Source organism: Bombina bombina, chromosome 6 (assembly GCF_027579735.1).
Source record: "Bombina bombina isolate aBomBom1 chromosome 6, aBomBom1.pri, whole genome shotgun sequence".
Classification (NCBI taxonomy): domain Eukaryota; kingdom Metazoa; phylum Chordata; class Amphibia; order Anura; family Bombinatoridae; genus Bombina; species Bombina bombina.
The window spans coordinates 274985260-275003255 of record NC_069504.1 but is presented as its reverse complement, the minus strand read 5'-3'; the positions used below and the strand labels follow the sequence as shown (position 1 = coordinate 275003255).

Below are 17996 nucleotides of genomic sequence, written 5' to 3'. Positions count from 1 at the left end.
AGGTGAATGTTTTCAACAATATCTTGTTGACATTATGGGAATACGACAGAAAGCAGTCAATTTTGCCTGTAACGGTCTGACAAAGTAATCACTGCAATAAACACATGCACATTAAAATAATATACAGTGGGGCAAAAAAGTATTTAGTCAGCCACCAATTGTGCAAGTTCTCCCACTTAAGAAGATGAGAGAGGCCTGTAATTTTCATCATAGGTATACCTCAACTATGAGAGACAAAATGTGGAAACAAATCCAGACAATCACATCGTCTGATTTGGAAAGAATTTATTTGCAAATTATGGTGGAAAATAAGTATTCGGTCAATATCAAAAGTTCATCTCAATACTTTGTTATATATCCTTTGTTGGCAATGACAGAGGTCAAACGTTTTCTGTAAGTCTTCACAAGGTTGTCACACACTGTTGCTGGTATGTTGGCCCATTCCTGCATGCAGATCTCCTCTAGAGCAGTGATGTTTTGGGGCTGTCGCTGGGCAACACAGACTTTCAACTCCCTCCAAAGGTTTTCTATGGGGTTGAGATCTGGAGACTGGCTAGGCCACTCCAGGACCTTAAAATGCTTCTTACGAAGCCGCTCCTTCGTTGCCCGGGCGGTGTGTTTGGGATCATTGTCATGCTGAAAGACCCAGCCACGTTTCATCTTCAATGCCCTTGCTGATGGAAGGAGGTTTGCACTCAAAATCTCACGATACATGGCCCCATTCATTCTTTCATGTACACGGATCAGTCGTCCTGTTCCCTTTGCAGAGAAACAGCCCCAAAGTATGATGTTGCCACCCCCATGCTTCACAGTAGGTATGGTGTTCTTTGGTTGCAACTCAGCATTCTATCTCCTCCAAACACGACGAGTTGTGTTTCTACCAAACAGTTCTACTTTGGTTTCATCTGACCATATGACATTCTCCCAATCCGCTTCTGGATCATCCAAATGCTCTCTAGCATACTTCAGACAGGCCCGGACATGTACTGGCTTAAGCAGGGGGACACGTCTGGCACTGCAGGATCTTATTCCCTGGCGGCGTAGTGTGTTACTGTTGGTAGCCTTTGTTATGTTGGTCCCAGCTCTCTGCAGGTCATTTACTAGGTCCCCAAGGGTGTGGTTCTGGGATGTTTGCTCAATGCTCTTGTGATCATTTTGACCCCACGGGGTGAGATCTTGCGTGGAGCCCCAGATCGAGGGAGATTATCAGTGGTCTTGTATGTCTTCCATTTTCTAATTATTGCTCCCACAGTTGATTTCTTCACACCAAGCTGCTTGCCTATTGCAGATTCAGTCTTCCCAGCCTGGTGCAGGTCAACAATTTTGTTTCTGGTGTCCTTCAACAGCTCTTTGGTCTTCACCATAGTGGAGTTTGGAGTGTGACTGTTTGAGGTTGTGGACAAGTGTCTTTTATACTGATAACAAGTTCAAACAGGTGCCATTATTACAGGTAAGGAGTGGAGGACAGAGGAGCCTCTTAAAGAAGAAGATACAGGTCTGTGAGAGCCAGAAATCTTGCTTGTTTGTAGGTGACCAAATACTTATTTTCCACCATAATATGCAAATAAATTCTTTCCAAATCAGACAATGTGATTGTCTGGATTTGTTTCCACATTTTGTCTCTCATAGTTGAGGTATACCTATGATGAAAATTACAGGCCTCTCTCATCTTCTTAAGTGGGAGAACTTGCACAATTGGTGGCTGACTAAATACTTTTTTGCCCCACTATATATATATATATATATATATATATATATATATATATATATATATATTTATTAGAAAAAATTGGCATATACTCTGTGTTTATTGCAGCGATTACTTTGTCAGACCGGTACCGGCAAAATGCTATTTCTATCTGCATTTACTGCACTCTGTCGTATTCCCATAATGTCAACAAGATATTGTTGGAAACATTAACCCAATCACTGCTTTAACAATCATCAATCGGGGCAGTTTGGTGTTTAACCTTTTAACGCCGTTAGGACATTCCATGCCATTCTAACTGTGATGGGCTTTAGCGCCGTTAGGACGGCATGGAATGTCCTAGCCGTTTGACTTTCCTGAAGCCAAGAGCGCTTCCAGAATGCAATCAGGTCATATGGGCGTGCCTAACGTCATAGGAATGCCCCCCTGACCTGATCCCATCATTGAAATCTCGAGATTGCTTGCACGATCAAGGGATTTAAATTTGTTTACATCAGAGCATTGCTCTGATGTAGACAAATTAACCCTGTCACCAAAGGGTTAATAGCGCTACAATAACTAGAAACATACAATAAACCTCCCCAACAATTAGATTACATATACTTATGTCTTATGATGCATGATGTGGGGTGATTTGCAAATAATTTACTCTGCATTTGTATTTTAGGCCACAAGGTTTGCATTTTGTATCTTACTGTATAAGATTATGTGTATATGTGTGTGTATATGTGTAAGAGGGTGTATTATTGTGTGTATTTGTGACAGTGTATAAGTGTGTGTGTGTGAATGTCTATAAGCAAGTTTGTTTATGTGTTATAATGTGTTCGTGTGTGGCCTTAAGTAAAGGTGACAACCCTAGAACACACAGATTTCCCAAAAGTGGATGAAGGAATCAGGATGATGAACATTAAAGAATCTGATACAAATGTTGGTCTTTTCTTAACTGTTTCCTTATAAATAATGCACCCAACTTTTTTTTTACTTACAGTGCACTGAATCTTGTCAAAGAGAGATCCATTTGTCAAATATGGATAAACCAAGCATGTAATTTCATCAGATGAAGCATATCCAAGCAGTTCCAGTATGTTGGGATGTTTAAATCTGGACAAACAAACATTTTAATGAGCGTGGCTGTAAAAAAAGTGACTTTGGCATATACTGTCATTACAATGCTGACACATTATTTTGTACAGTGCTTTATTTAACTGGAGTTGGGACCACCTAGGGGATCCCATACCATTTTTGGGGTCCCTACAAGATTTGGTAATGTACTGTGCACAGGGAGATTGGAGAATAGGAGGTGTCCCTGGTACAACAGTAGGCTAAGTTTCAATTACTAACCAAACAGCACCATGACGTAATTAGGTAGGAAGGAATGAGAGGTTTCTGTTGACCTTGACATGATCTTCATATGTATTTTTTATTTGGCTAAACATCTTCAACTCTTTACACAAGTTTGTTCAGAATAGAAAATTAATGCAGATAAAATTCCTTGAATTAATGTAATGGGACACCTCGGGTTTGTGTTTGTATGTATTATATATATATTTCAAAATCTGGCTACAGCACCCTGGCAAGTTGTAGTTTGTTGGTGAGAGTGCACATACAATACAACCTTGACTATATATATGTATATATATATATATATATATATAGTATATATGTATGTGTGTGTTTCTGCATGTATTTTTGTGAATGTGTGTATTATTATTATTTCCGGTTATTTGTAGAGCACCAACAGATTCCGCAGCGCTAATGTCTGTGTGTGTGTGTGTATGAATGAGTGAGTATGTTTATGCATGGGTAAGTGTGTGGGTATGTTGTGAGTGTTTTTGTATGTGTGTTTGTATATGTATTAGTTAGTGCATGGGTTTGTGTTTGTTTATGTATGAGCGAGTAATGTTTTTCGTATTTTGGTTAACGAGGCAGGCACATAGCTAAGTTTGTGCCACTTTAAATGTGTGCACACATTTTAGTCACTTTGCCAAAAATGACAAAGGCCGATTTTTTTTGCACATAATACATGTGTATTTAAGTGTTTATATGTGAAAATATTTATGTGCACACATACATACATGTAAATATATATAATATTATATATATATATACTGTATATATAAAAATGTATATCTATACCTAAATACCTACAGGAATAGATATACAGGTATATAGAAATTTTTATTTTCAATAAAAAGTACATTGTTCTGCATGTGAAGAACATTGGAACGTGACATTTTCATAATTGGGATAGTGCGTAAGTATAGGTGTTTGTGCTCTCCATTGTCTTCTATGGGGAGAATACGTTAATGGGTCGCAATATTTGGTTAGCACGCATCGGGTTTTGTTCGTGTGCAAAGTTTTAACTTGTAATACGAGTGCAACCCGACGCGCACCAAAAGCTTTCATCTAGAGAAGATAACAGCAGGAGTGCAAAATAGAGCTCCACTTGTAATCTAGCCCTATATTGTTCCAGCTATCCCTACTTACTCAATCATTCCTGCTGTTACATTGTCAGCCATACCTGCTTGCTTTTTGCATCTGAAATACCTGCTTACTTGTAATACTTGACACCTGACAAAAAGAGCTGTTGTCCTGCAAAATGTTCTATTATAGACTAGGACTAGGTGATATGCATAAGTAAAGTGTTCAAATACTGTCACTGTTACAGAACACACAGGTCATACTATTTATCTGCCTATGACATCAGTCTTATTTAGCTCTGCTTGCCAATCCCAATTTTTGTCTCTCAGAATAAGGGGGAGATTTAATAAACAGTGGATGCTGCTTTCCCCGCCCAATGTTTCCGGTCGGAGAAAGCAGAGAAAACTAATGTCAGAGACATCAGTCTTATTTAGCTCTGCAATCATCCTGATTCAGCAAATCCTATCCACCCGCCATTTAATAAAATTGGCCCCCTAATCTCTTATAGATCATCTGCCATTTAACACAACCTCAGCTGAGTATTTTGCCTCCTCTATACAAAAAAAGAATGAAGCGCTCAACTAGGCAAAAAAAAATAACAGAATAATAGCTTGTTCTGTAGCTGGTCACCACCCAAGAAGCCACAATATTAACCCCAAAATGTTCCTTTCACACACCGGAAGTACATCTGTATGATCCAACCTAAAAATGACAGTTCATCCCCAAAGTACCAGGCAATCCTGCTCTGAACAAGAGACATTGCAACTGCAGGTGTATTTATCAGCCTTTGAAGTGCAACCATATCCTTATAGGCACACTGGACAACGGGTCCATACCTAATTTACCCCCATCACCCCTAGGAAGACTAAACACCAAGTGTCATCATTTTAATATACAAAACAAAAAAAAGAAGTTCTCAGCTAGGGGAAACAATGAAAACTATAATGGCTTTGTCCTATGGCCTCCTTGTGACCTGGAGGTGTCTTTCAAGTCTAAACCGTACCCTTCTCTAACTTCTGTACTTCGTGTGCTGTTCCAGAGATGTATCTGAGACATGTAAATACTTAAAAGGACAATGACTTGTTATACCAGCTGCAGAGTATAAAATGTATGAGAAATTGATTTTCAGGGTGTTTTATGTATATGAATTAGCTGGTTTTGTGCTTTTAAACCACAACCTATTGAAATGGGTTGAGCTTGTAGGTAATATAAAATCTCATTATGTTATCCCTTTGTGTACAAACACTTGCTTCCTTATTTTATATTTGTTTGGAAAACCAAAGCTAAATACTTAGAGAGAAAATGTCAGGCACTGCTCTGTGCGGCCATCGGTAGCGTCACATTGCTAGGCAACTTGACGTAGGTATCCTCTCCCGCCGCTCAGTGACATCACGCGTCCTATTTACTCTCAGGCTTGTGGATCCTCGGAACCTGTATGTTTTTCTTCAACCGGTGTGGCACCTTCTTAGGGCGAGATTACATACGTGGCATAGGTTTCAATGCAACTGCTGAGACCCACGTCGCCCGTAAATTCACCTCGCACATCGGGTGAATCACATAAACCGCACCGCGGATCATATACTGCCGTAAGTCAGATAAACTGGCGAGGTTCAGAAATGTTCGTGAACAGCCAATAGGATGTAAGCAGCTCTCACCTATTGGCTGATTTAAAATTTTCAGCCTATAGGAATGCAAGGTACCCCAATATAAAACCTTGCATTCAATCTTCAGTGTACGGCGGACGATCGCATGAAGAGGACCCTCCACATCAGATGACCACACCGCTGCTCCGCACCGCCTCTGCTCCGCACCGCCTCTGCTCCGTAGCACTGGGATGAAGTTTGAAGATGGTCCCGAGATGGATGAAGATGGTGCCGGCTGGAAGAAGACCTTTGCCGCCGGACTTCAGTAATGGTGAGTACCTATTTTGGGGTTAGTGTTAGTTTTTTTTTTTTTTTTTGGGTGGTTTTGTTTTTAGATTAGGGCTTTTTTTATTTTCATGAGCGCTAAAAGAGCTGAATGCCCTGATTGTACTGGTAGGGGGGACTTTGTATTTTGGTAAAAGAGCTGATTTTTTTTAGGGTAATGCCCTACAAAAGGCCCTTTTAAGGGCTATTGGTAGTTTCTTGTTAGATTAGGGGGTGTTTTTATTTTGGGGTGGCTTTTTTTGTTTTTAGGAATAACTTTTTATTTTGGATAATGTAGTGTTTTTTTCTGTAATCTTAGATTTTTTTTATTTTGTAATCTTAGATTTTTTTATTTTAATTTAATCTTAGTTTTTCTCTTTTTATGTAATCTTAGGTGTTTTATTTTGGATAATGTTATTTTTTTGTGTGGTAATTTGTAATTAATTTTCATTGTAATTGGGGTTAATTTAGGGGGTGTTAGGTTAGGGGGCTTAGTTATTAGATTAATACTTTGCGATGTGGGGGTGGCGGTTTAGGTGTTAGCAGTGTAATTAGGTACTTTGCGTTATGGGGAGTTGGCAGATTAGGGGTTAATAGTGTAATTAGGTACTTTGCGATGTGAGGGTTGGCGGATTAGGGGTTAATACATTTTATTAGTTATTGCGGTAGGAGGATGGAGGTTTAGAGGTAGATATTGCCCTTACGTTAGGTATTTGTTAAGGCTTCTAGGGAGTACTTTCATAGTCAGCACAAGGCTTGCTGCGCCTGCCTATGTGTGGTGAGGTGAAAATGGAGTACAATTTTTCCATTCTCTGCACGTAAATCCTTGTGCTTAATATGTGATAACGACTCGCAACGCCGGTTCTATGTTAGTTTATAAAAACTGCGGGCGACGATTAAAATATACGCATGTAACTTGTTAGGGTGCCAGGAATCAGACTGAGATGAGAAGTGCAAAAATAATCACACCTTTATTAATAGCAAAAAATAATAAAAAGTCCACAAGTCAAATAACAAGCCAGGAGTCAAAACCAGAGCTGGTAGTCAAACGAGCCGAGTCAGGAGCCAAAGCGAATAGTCAGACGAATCGGAATCAGGAACAAGGAAAACAGCAGAGTCAGGAACAAGCCAGGGATCAGGAACTAGAAAGGACGTCAGGCAGCGATGTAATACACAGGAACTCTCACAAACAGGTCTGAGACAACGCAAAGGCAAAGCATACTGAACAGAGGCCCTTTAAATAATAAGTGATGACATCACAATTCTGAGACTGCATCCTGTCTCACACGGATGATGCACACCAGTCTCGCCATAAATGGAAGTGCAGGAAATGAGCAGCATCCCCCCCACAATGCACCAAGTCAGCAAGAGAAGTAAGTAAAATGGCTGCCAGCAGCACATGGCAAACAACAGGGAAAAAACCCTGACATAACTTGAATGCGGCACCGTATATAGGAATGGGTAGATCCAAGTAATAACAGGCGACACCTGCTTTTGCGGCCGACGCCGCATATGTAATCTTGCCCTTAATCTCTGCCTGCCTGATCTGCTTAAACCTGTGAGTAACCTGTGCCTGCCTGAACTGCCTAAACCTGTGCTTAACCTCTGCCTCCCTGAACTGCCTAAATGTGTGAGTAACCACTGCCTGCTTAGCGTCTGCCTGCCTGTCTTGACTAGTGGAGTAACTCTTCCAGCACTTCAGCATGTGAGTTTTTGCCTGTTTACTTATCCTATTACTTCTGTGCCACAGTTGTCTCTAAGGGTCACTTCCTGGAATATATTCAGTGTGTTAGAGTGTGATATTCACTTCATTCTAGCCTTTGGGTCTACTTGAGGATCGACCCAAAATATGGGTAAAAGAGCTACTTGTAAACCATTTAATGCACTCCAGCAAGTAAAATGGATAATTGTGAACAATTTAAAGGGGAGGAAAGCTTTGGGTAAATTGTCTTTTTAAGCTATTCTTGATTTTCTATACATCTCTGGATACCTTATCAATGACCTCAGATAACCCAATAGTGACAACTACATAGCAATGTATATTGTATAAAGTAGTTTGTTCAGTGAATTTCTAATTAATTAATATGTTTATTCTCTTGTATTCACCAAAGCATAGTAATGTTTTATATTATTCTTTACATACCAATAACATATTGTGCAGTGATATACACAGGATAGAGCTGTGGAATATGTTAATGCTGTATAAATTAGGCACATATTTATGCATTGTGGCTTCTGGATGGACATTAAAGGACCACTACGTACAGTATAATTAAATAATTTACAAATACGAAATAAAAAAGACAATGCAATAGGACTTAATTTGAATTTTAAATGAGAATAAGAATATTTTCTGGCAAATTTCAAAATTAATAAAAATGTCCCTCCCCCTGTATCATGAGACAGCTATCAGCTAATCACAAATATGCTTATACATATATACATTTTTGCACACATTTTATTTTCTTAGTAAACAACAAAGGAATTTTAAGTATTTCTTTTTTTTTTTCATTGTTATTTTTATTGGAATTTTCAAAATATACATCACGCTTAAATAAACAGACAATGGGTATTAAACATTATGCGTTGTTTACACAATTCTATGTGTTATACATATCCATGTCTATCCTGTTTATTCACAGTTTAACCCACAGCACAAATTAGGAATTTTAAGTATTTCTATTAAAAAACACATTAAAACATATTAAAAGGGAATAAAAATTATATTGCATGTTGAAAGGTAATTGACTTGGAAGAGTGCTTCCATAGGCTCCAGAGACGACAGAGAAGGCATCAGAACCTAAGCACAGCGAAGGGGGTAAGTAGCCAACTTTAACCCCAAAATACTGCCTAGTGCAGTTATTTTATTTAAAAATAAAAATGCTGCAATTTTTATTTTTTTTAAATAAATACACCACACTGTATTTTGGGGGGGTTTGGGGCACATTTATAAAATGAACCAGAGATCTGATCTCTGGTTAATTTTATAAGCGCTAATTGCTACCACAAGCTCACATTATCAAAAATCAGCCACTTGTAATGGCTGTTTATTTATCGCATGATAAATTAGCGCTCCACTTGTAATCTAGCCCTAAATAAGTATATTTTAAATTTTGAGCAAGCTTTACCTGCATACAGCTGGCAAGAAAAATTGTGAGATTTTACAGTATTTCATGAAAATTGTGAGAGAGATTCAGACATACTCTGTGGACTATTTTGTTCAGCCCAGGGAACTCCCTTTTTCCTCCCACTTTTTAAAGCTACCAGTTTAATTTTACAATGGAGCAAATGCAAAGTGCAATGTAATTTGTAAAAAAATTAAATTATATATATATATATATATATATATATATATATATATATATATATATATATATATATATATATATATATATATATATACACACACACACATAGATGCATACATACAAAGTATGACCCTAATTTGTTAAAGTTACACAGAAACTGTCAAAGCATAAGATTTTGTAAAATCTATCTGCATTAAAATACAAAATAGAAAGTGCAAACTTTAATTGTAATATAACATAATAATCTGAAGTATAAAGTAATATAAAATACAAAGCAAAAAGTGTAAATGCAGCAGAATTTTCTTGTCATGCAGTAGTATATTTCACTGGGTTTCTCAATTTCAATACTCAAATATAAATTCAGGGAATGCCACTTGGAGAAATATAGCAAAATCTTTTAAAAACAGGTCCTAAGAAATATTTTTTGTGATAAAAAAGGCTAAGCATTTTGCAAGAAGGTGATAAGGTTGGCAAATGTAAGATAGCCTGTTATTGCATTATTTCACACAACCAAACGTCAAAATAAGCTATGGTGACTAAAAAGATGAGAAAAAAAACTCCACTGTGAGAAGAGCAATTAACAATAGGTCATTGTATATCACATCTGTCCATTCTTTCCAGAAAACAGAGGCTATCATTGTTTCGACTGGAGTAGGGGGGCCTGGGTAAGAATATTAAAATAGCTTTATATTGCCCCACATTTTTACTTCTAATGTCATTGTTTCAAATTGCCATGGTAAGAAAAATGGTGAGAAGAGCTAGGTATTAGTGGATTTAAAACGAAAAAAAAAACTGTTTCCATTGAATGTAGATTATTATTCTCCCAAAGACTTTTATTCACATTTCTGTTTATTAATATTTCCTATTTTTTTCAGTATGCATTGATACACACACACACATATATTTATAGAGAAGTAAATAGGTTTATTGACAAAGGTTATTATAATGGTAATAATGATAATAATATCCCTAAAATTATTTTACAAACAAAACTTATATAACAAGCAAGGTTTAGAAAAATCACATGATAAGCAAGATAAAACTCTTCTAAACACTTCAAGATTCCTCACAAGATTCTAGAAAGGTAAATTTTGCCATATTTATTTAAGAGGCGTTCCATGCATTTCTGGAAGTAAAGGAGAGATAAGCCCAGTGCAATATAGCACTACATGACATCAGGGTTTTTTGTATTTACACTTTCCGTTTTGTATTTTTATATAGTTTAGACTTTTGATTATATCCTTTAAGTTTTATTACACTTAAGCATGCACTTTGAATTTTGTTTTAATTGCGAAATTTGCGGTACGGGTTTTAACGCTGAAAAATTGGCCATTATACTGGAATGGCCAGGAACGCATATTACGAGTCGCAGCGGTATAGCTATACCGCAAGCATTTTAACCTGTAACGCAACGTCCATTCCGCTCTCAAAAAAATTACGTTTGAGTGCAGGATTTTCATAGCGCCCGTATTACAGGTTGTGCGTTCAGGCTAAAAAGCTTGCGTTACAGCCTGTACCGACACGATCCATACCTCCATCTGAGAGCAGTAGTTATCGATTTTGTGTAACAAAAATGTTTCACAAAATTCATAACTAAAATGTTACAAAGTACACAACACCCATAAACTACCTATTACCCCTAAACCGCCACCCTCCCACATCACAAACACTATATTTAACCTATTAACCCCTAATCTGCCGCCCACCTACATCGTGACTATTAAATAAAGTTATTAACCCCTAATCTACTGCCCACCCACATCCGCAAAACTATTTAAATATATTTACCCCTAAACCGCCGCTCCCGACATCGCCGCCACTAAATAAACCTATTAACCCCTAAACCGCCAGTCCCCCCACATCGTAACTACTAAACTAAACCTATTAACCCCTAAACCGCCGGCCCCCCACATTGCAAAACACTAAATTAAACTATAAACCCCTAAACCTAACACCCCCTAACTTTAAATTAAAATTACAATATAACTATATTTAAATAAATAAAAACTTACCTGTGAAATAAAAATAAACCACCTAACATTAAACTATAAATTAATCTAATATTACTATTCTAATAAAATTAAAAAAATACCAATTAAAAAAAACTAAATCCTAAATTACAAATTAAAAAAAAACTAACACTACGAAAAAATTGAAAACCTAAATTACAAATTTAAAAAAAAAAATAATCCTTTGAAAAAAATATAAGATTACAAAAAATAATAAACACTACAATTCCGAAAAAAAACAAAAAAACACTAAGATTACAAAAAATAATAAACAAAATTATCAAAAATAAAAACAATTACACCTAATCTAATAGCCTTATAAAAATAAAAAAGGCCTCCCCCCAAGGGACCCCTGGGAGGCAGAGACTGCAAAAGATGCATCTTCTGAGTTTGCAGCTATACTTGACCAACTAGATCCTAACAGCCACCTACCGGGGACTACTTACCTCAAAAACAGGTACCCTTTAATACCAGAAGACTTGGGGAAGCCCAGGCCTGCACGTTCTCCGGACCTTTCACTATCCTGGACTCCTCATATTAGAGATGCAATACGAGACCATCAGGACTTTACTAAAGCCTATCCCATTTTGCTCACAAAGTAATGGGGTTAACTGGTAATTTGCCATACTAGCCATTTATCAAAAGATATTAATAACTGACCCAAATACAGTAGTTTGTTTAGACACTGTTGTCTTAGATTTAAATTTTACTATGCGGACTGGCTGCTGACTTTGGTTTTGTTGTAATATTAAAAAGCACTATATCACATCCACTGCTCAATTGACATCTATTTTTTATATATTTGGGACCAAACAGTTCATCAAGGCAAAATTAAATCATCCTACAGGACAGGTAGTCATAAGTACACTTATTATGGGTTTGCCCTTATGGTAATATACAAATGAGCCCTCACACATCTAGCTTGACGCATCCTATTACTTACAAAAATATATTTTCATGGTTTAACTAAAACATATTCTAAGTTAAAAATAGTTCTGTTTTTGGACCCTGCGGCTTGAGGCCGGAGCTGGGGACAAAAAGACAGGCTTGATATCACATAATGGACACTGTCCTATACTGCAATGTAACTAGTCAAAGGGACATGAAACCCCAATTTTTTTCTTTCATTAATTAGAAAGAGTGTGCAATTTTAAACAACATTCTAATTTGCTTCTATTATCTGTATTTTTTGTATACAATTGTGTGAATATGTTGCTATTATGAATTAATGAACTAATACTGTGTATCTTCATACACACCCATAAGGGGTGTGTCCTTGTTTACCATTGGTCAAATTTTAGTTCAAATGGCTAGTCAGTTGGAAGTTTCATTATGCCTGATGAAACAGCCCATGCTGGGGCTGAGAAACGCGTTGCATCTTAAACCTTTGCTTGTTTATGTTTTTAAATTTGTTTTAATAAATTAATTTTGTATAATACAAGCACTGGTTCAGCTTCATCTATAGCAGTATATACTGCTGCAATTGACTTTCCATAGCACCATTCGGAATAGCAGGTTCCTCCTGCTTTGGCCTATCTACATCTGGAGAGGGTTAGCTGGTACACCCCAAGTTACTAGCCTGCACCTACTAGTACATAAGTGTACTAGGGTTAAATGTGAGTACCCACTTGGCTTCTTAAATGTTTTAATTTGGCTCTACATATTGATACACACATGAGGCACCCCTCTTGTCTCCTATCTTTCATTTAGCTCTGGATATATCTGTGAGGAGGAGAGCAGCCTTGATTTTGGTTCATAAAGGTAAGCCGGTACACCTAGAGTTACCAGCCTGCATCTATTAGTACATATGTGTACTATGGCCTAATGTGAGTACCCATTTGGCATTTTCTCCTGTTTTGACTGTGTGACATACTGATATACACATGAGGCGCCCCTCTTGTCTCCTTTTATCTTACCTCTCAGAATAACAGGGCTTACAACATGCCCCACATGACATATCTTATTTCTCGAAGCAGTGGGCTAACTATTAAAAATCATGGCCCCAGGACTCATTTCACGCACCCCAGTCAACACCACATTATCCTAAGAGAGTAGGGACTATATTAGTCGAGCAACTCATACAGTCATTTTTTTAATAGGATGTCTGTCAGTCTCATAGGAACATAAAAATGTATGAAATATTGCAGATGTGTCTAGCGGTAGCCCTAGCATTGTAAATCTTCAATTTATTATTTTACTCATATTTATGACGATGCAAATTTATCTTTTGTTTGTCTACAGTTATGCTCTACAATTTCCCCTGTTTATATACTGTTTCTATACATTTGGTCCAAGAGTGACCTATACTGTTATATCCTGGCATGAAAAATGAGGACTTTATCTTCAAGGGTATGTACCAGAACTACTCTACTGTTGTAAAGAGAAGAATGTACCCACATATTTGTTTGTATGTACAATTTTATGTTTTCAATAAAAATAATTAAAAAAAGCTCTGCCAAAATAAAAACACCCCCTAACCTACAATAAACTACCAATAGACCTTAAAAGGGCCTTTTGTAGGGCATTGCCCTACATTAAACAGCTCTTTGACCTGGCAAAAAATACAAAGTCCCCTCAATAGTAAAACCCACAACCCAACCAACCCCCCCAAAATTAAAAACCTAACTCTAAAAAAAACCTAAGCTACCCATTGCCCCTAAAGGGGTATTTGTATGGGAATTGCCCTTAAAATGGCATTCAGCTCTTTTTCACTGCCCTTAAAAGGGCATTCAGCTCTTTTACACTTTGCCCAAAGCCCTAATCTGAAAAAAAAAAACACACCAAAAAATAAAAAAATTACCTAACACTAACTCCAGAATATCTACTCACGGTTCATCTATCTCCATCCAGGCGGCGAGAACTCTTCATAGAATAGGTGTTAATAATTATATTTAGTGTCGGCGATGTCGGGGAGGGGCGGATTAGGGGTTAATAACTTTTATTAGTGTCGCCGATGTCGCACTATAACGCACAGCACAAGGAAGATTTTCAGTAACTCGTAATGGTAGCGCTATGAAGAGTGCAATAATGCCATTTTTTTGTCGTTAGTTTCGCACCCTGTTTAGCGCAAAACTCGTAATCTAGGTGTTAGATATTTATTACAGCCATTTAGTGATTTTTACAAATTTAGATTTTACTTTGAATGTTTCTGCGCCACTTAAAGAAATTAGGATCATACTTTGTATATTTATGTTTATCTTTTATAAATTGCATTGTTGCATGGGCAGGGGGTGTTCCTTGGGGCTGGACAGGGGCATCCATGGGTTGTAATAGAGCATTCTCACTGATTTATCTTGCCAGTTGTATACAGGGGAAGTTTGTACAAAATTCACAATACAATTAATTAACTGAAAGAAAAGTTATGTATATTAAAATAGAAGCAAATGCAACTTAAAATGTAGTGAAAATATGTCCGTCTCATTTGTATCTGTTGCAAATGAAGAATTTATATCAGTCCTGGGTGGTCCCATGTTAGCCTTACTCTAACCTGTGAGATTCTGTATGCTAGAGAGCCTCATTACTTTCTATAGGAGACAGCTCTCTTTATTATTTCCCATTTCTGCTCTTTATCTTAGAGAATTCAGTGTGTTCTGCTCCTGTAGAGTTTTTGAAAATCACGCCGTATATGGATATTTAAATAAGCATTAAATGAATTATTATTTTTAAGCTAATAATTATGTTCAGTGTACTTTCACAAATCTGAAATGCTCATTATAAGTATGCTCGATTAAGGGACAATATACGTGTAGCTATTAAAAAGGTTTTAGGGTAACTAAGGAAATACTCTCTGAAAAATGACAATAGCAATGTAATTAACCCTATATGTTAAAGGTACTCACCTACTAATTTTTTTCAGTTCAGATAACAATAACTCCCTCTGTTTCAGATCTTCCTTATTTTTATCCTGTATCAAAAAAGATAAGAACTGGATGTCATATAGCAGCTTTATATTTTGATAAATTTATTACATGGATACACATTTAGTAACAATGGAACATGCATAGTAAGTATCACAACAGAAAAATAAGATTTTAAGAAGGCATTTTACTCCATTTATTTTTTGTTCCATCTAAAAGAGGGAGCATTTTAAAAATAAATTCATATTTTAGTTTTTTCCCCCTATTTTATTTAGTGCTCCCACTCAAGTGTAAACTTTGCTAGATAGAGGCTTTTTGCGTGTGCGTCGGTAGCGCACATATTATAAGTTAAAAGTTAAAATTTTGTGCATGACGCTAAACCCGACATGCGCAAACCAAATATTGCAACCACGTTATCTTCTACTCAATATAGAAGTCAATGGAGAGTACAAACTGAAAAACAATTAACACCTATACTTGCACGCTAACCCGACAGGAGTTATTAATAGTTCACATTCCTATGTTCTTCACATACAGAACAATGTATTTTTTTATTTTAAATACATATTTCTATATATAATCAATATATACCTATGCCTGTATCTCTATACATATAAAGGAATGTAAAATATGTGTAACACACATTGGGGTTCACGATTTAGGACTAACAAGGTCGTTATAGAAACACCTGAAGAATTGCTAACTTCAATGCGCGTTATTGAAATATTACATATACATTTTTTAAAAATATTAATAACAATTATTCAAAAATATTATACATACTATATATATATATATATATATATATATATATATATATATATATATATATATATATATATATATTGCATAGATTATTTAGAATATTTTACAGTATGTATAATAATTAAAACAAATAAAAAATTTAATATTTTATTTTTTGTATTTCAATAACGCGCATTGAAGTTAGCATTCTTCATGTGTGTGTTAACCCGCATATTTTACATTCCTATTCACTGTGAGATCTTTCCAATGGCATAGGTAAGTACTGCATACTGATCATGTAATACATATCCTGGTGTAGGAAAAACTGATATCAGATGTAATGCAAATTCTACACTCATATCTAGGGTTGTAACAAGATCACAGAGGCATGTGACTCCAGTTAGCCATAATGTAAAAAGGTAACTATCTTTCTTAGTGAGGCTATGCCAGAGTCTGCATTTTAATCAGTTTAATGAGTATCTACACACAAATGTGTGAGTAAAGTGGTACAATCTCATGCAAGCTAGTAGTATGATCCATTGCATTTATGACTAAGTGAGAGAGGAAGGAGAGTGAAAAATAAGCACATGTAGCTTGTTTCCTTCTTGCTGGTAGCAACAGGTATGCAAATTTCATTTATATAAGTAATGATGGCTTATGTAATGTATTTATGAAAATACCATAAGGTCCAGATATGTATGATGGGACTGCAGGCACAGGCAGGCAAAAAAAGTGCTTTAACTATACCTTTTTAAGCACTTTTACAACACGTGTTTGTGCATGAATTTCTGCTTTGTAAACATCAAAAAAATTCCCCTCTCCAATCAACAAGTGACTGTGGAAATCTTTAGTTCCATCTATGATCATCTTGAAGCTCATAAATGGCAGTTGATTATTTTCTGTAAATTAAAATGCACATAATTAAATACATATAAATACACAGCATTAATATCATATTGATGGTACTAGGGATATTATAAAGCAAATATTTGAATTGTGTATCTTAAAAAACTGTGACTATCTATCACTTTATCAATCTATCATATATTTATTTTAGTTATGTGTTAAAACAGCATGTTTATTCTTTAAAGGGACAGTTTGAGATTGTAATATAAAAACTTGAATTCACCCAAAAATGTTCTCCAATTTTTTTTTTTTTTTTTAATATAATGTTTATTTGGAAATCACAAACATGATTATAATACATAGACACTATCCATCAGAAATTCAGCGTTTAAACAATAATATAATAAAGAAAAACGAACAAGAAATCTCTTGTACAAAAATTGGAATAGGACTAAATATAACATGACATCATCTTCGCTATGATTTCCACAAGTTTTTCTAATTTTACCCCCCCCCTTTTTGAATCACACTGACCTGTGTGATACAGCAGATAAAAAAGAAACAACAACGCTAAAGAAAAAAAAAAAAAAGGGAAAGGGAAAAAGAGAAACCCTCAGGTTGGACTAAATTGCTCCCCCATCATTAATTATCCAGGAAGAAGGAAACAGGCCTCCTAATACTAGTTCTGCGAAGCTGATAGATAATAAAAATGGAAAGAGTATCTGTTTTTGTATGGGCAGGGGGAATGACTTGATGGCTGGACACCATCCTAATAAAAAGTTCTTGATTCTCTTATCTGAAGCATCCTGCAAATGGTAAGATTCAAACACTATTTGCTCCTGTATTGACCTAATAATCTCTACAAACCCTGGCACTCTCTTAACTATCCAATATTTTAATATCAGATGTCTAACCGTTAATATAATGGTATTGACAACCCCTATCCAGTGGCTATCACTAATATTTAATGGAGATATCAACAAGATAATATCTCGTAACTTCAGAGATAAAGATATTTTAAAATGTTGGTTAATCCAAAAGGTGATTTTTGACCAGAGTTGATTGATTTTGGGGCAAAACCAAAACATGTGTAGCATGTCAGCTCTAGCATATGAACATCTAGGGCAGCTACTTGACCTGTTTGTATAAAATTTAGCGATTTTCAGAGGATATAAGTAGAAATTATTAATAAGCTT

At 36.1% G+C, this 17996-nt stretch overlaps 1 protein-coding gene across 1 annotated transcript in view; it reads right to left on the bottom strand.

Annotated features, from left to right (window-relative positions):
- The window catches only part of IRAK3 (interleukin 1 receptor associated kinase 3), a 104173-nt gene that overhangs the window by 43217 nt on the left and 42960 nt on the right, over positions 1 to 17996 (bottom strand). Inside the window, exons 5-7 of the mRNA XM_053716864.1 lie at positions 16702 to 16853; positions 15193 to 15257; positions 2695 to 2809 (exon numbers count right to left, since the gene is read on the bottom strand). Coding sequence (XP_053572839.1) covers positions 2695 to 2809; positions 15193 to 15257; positions 16702 to 16853 — 332 coding nt within the window. The remainder of the gene's footprint in view (positions 1 to 2694; positions 2810 to 15192; positions 15258 to 16701; positions 16854 to 17996) is intronic.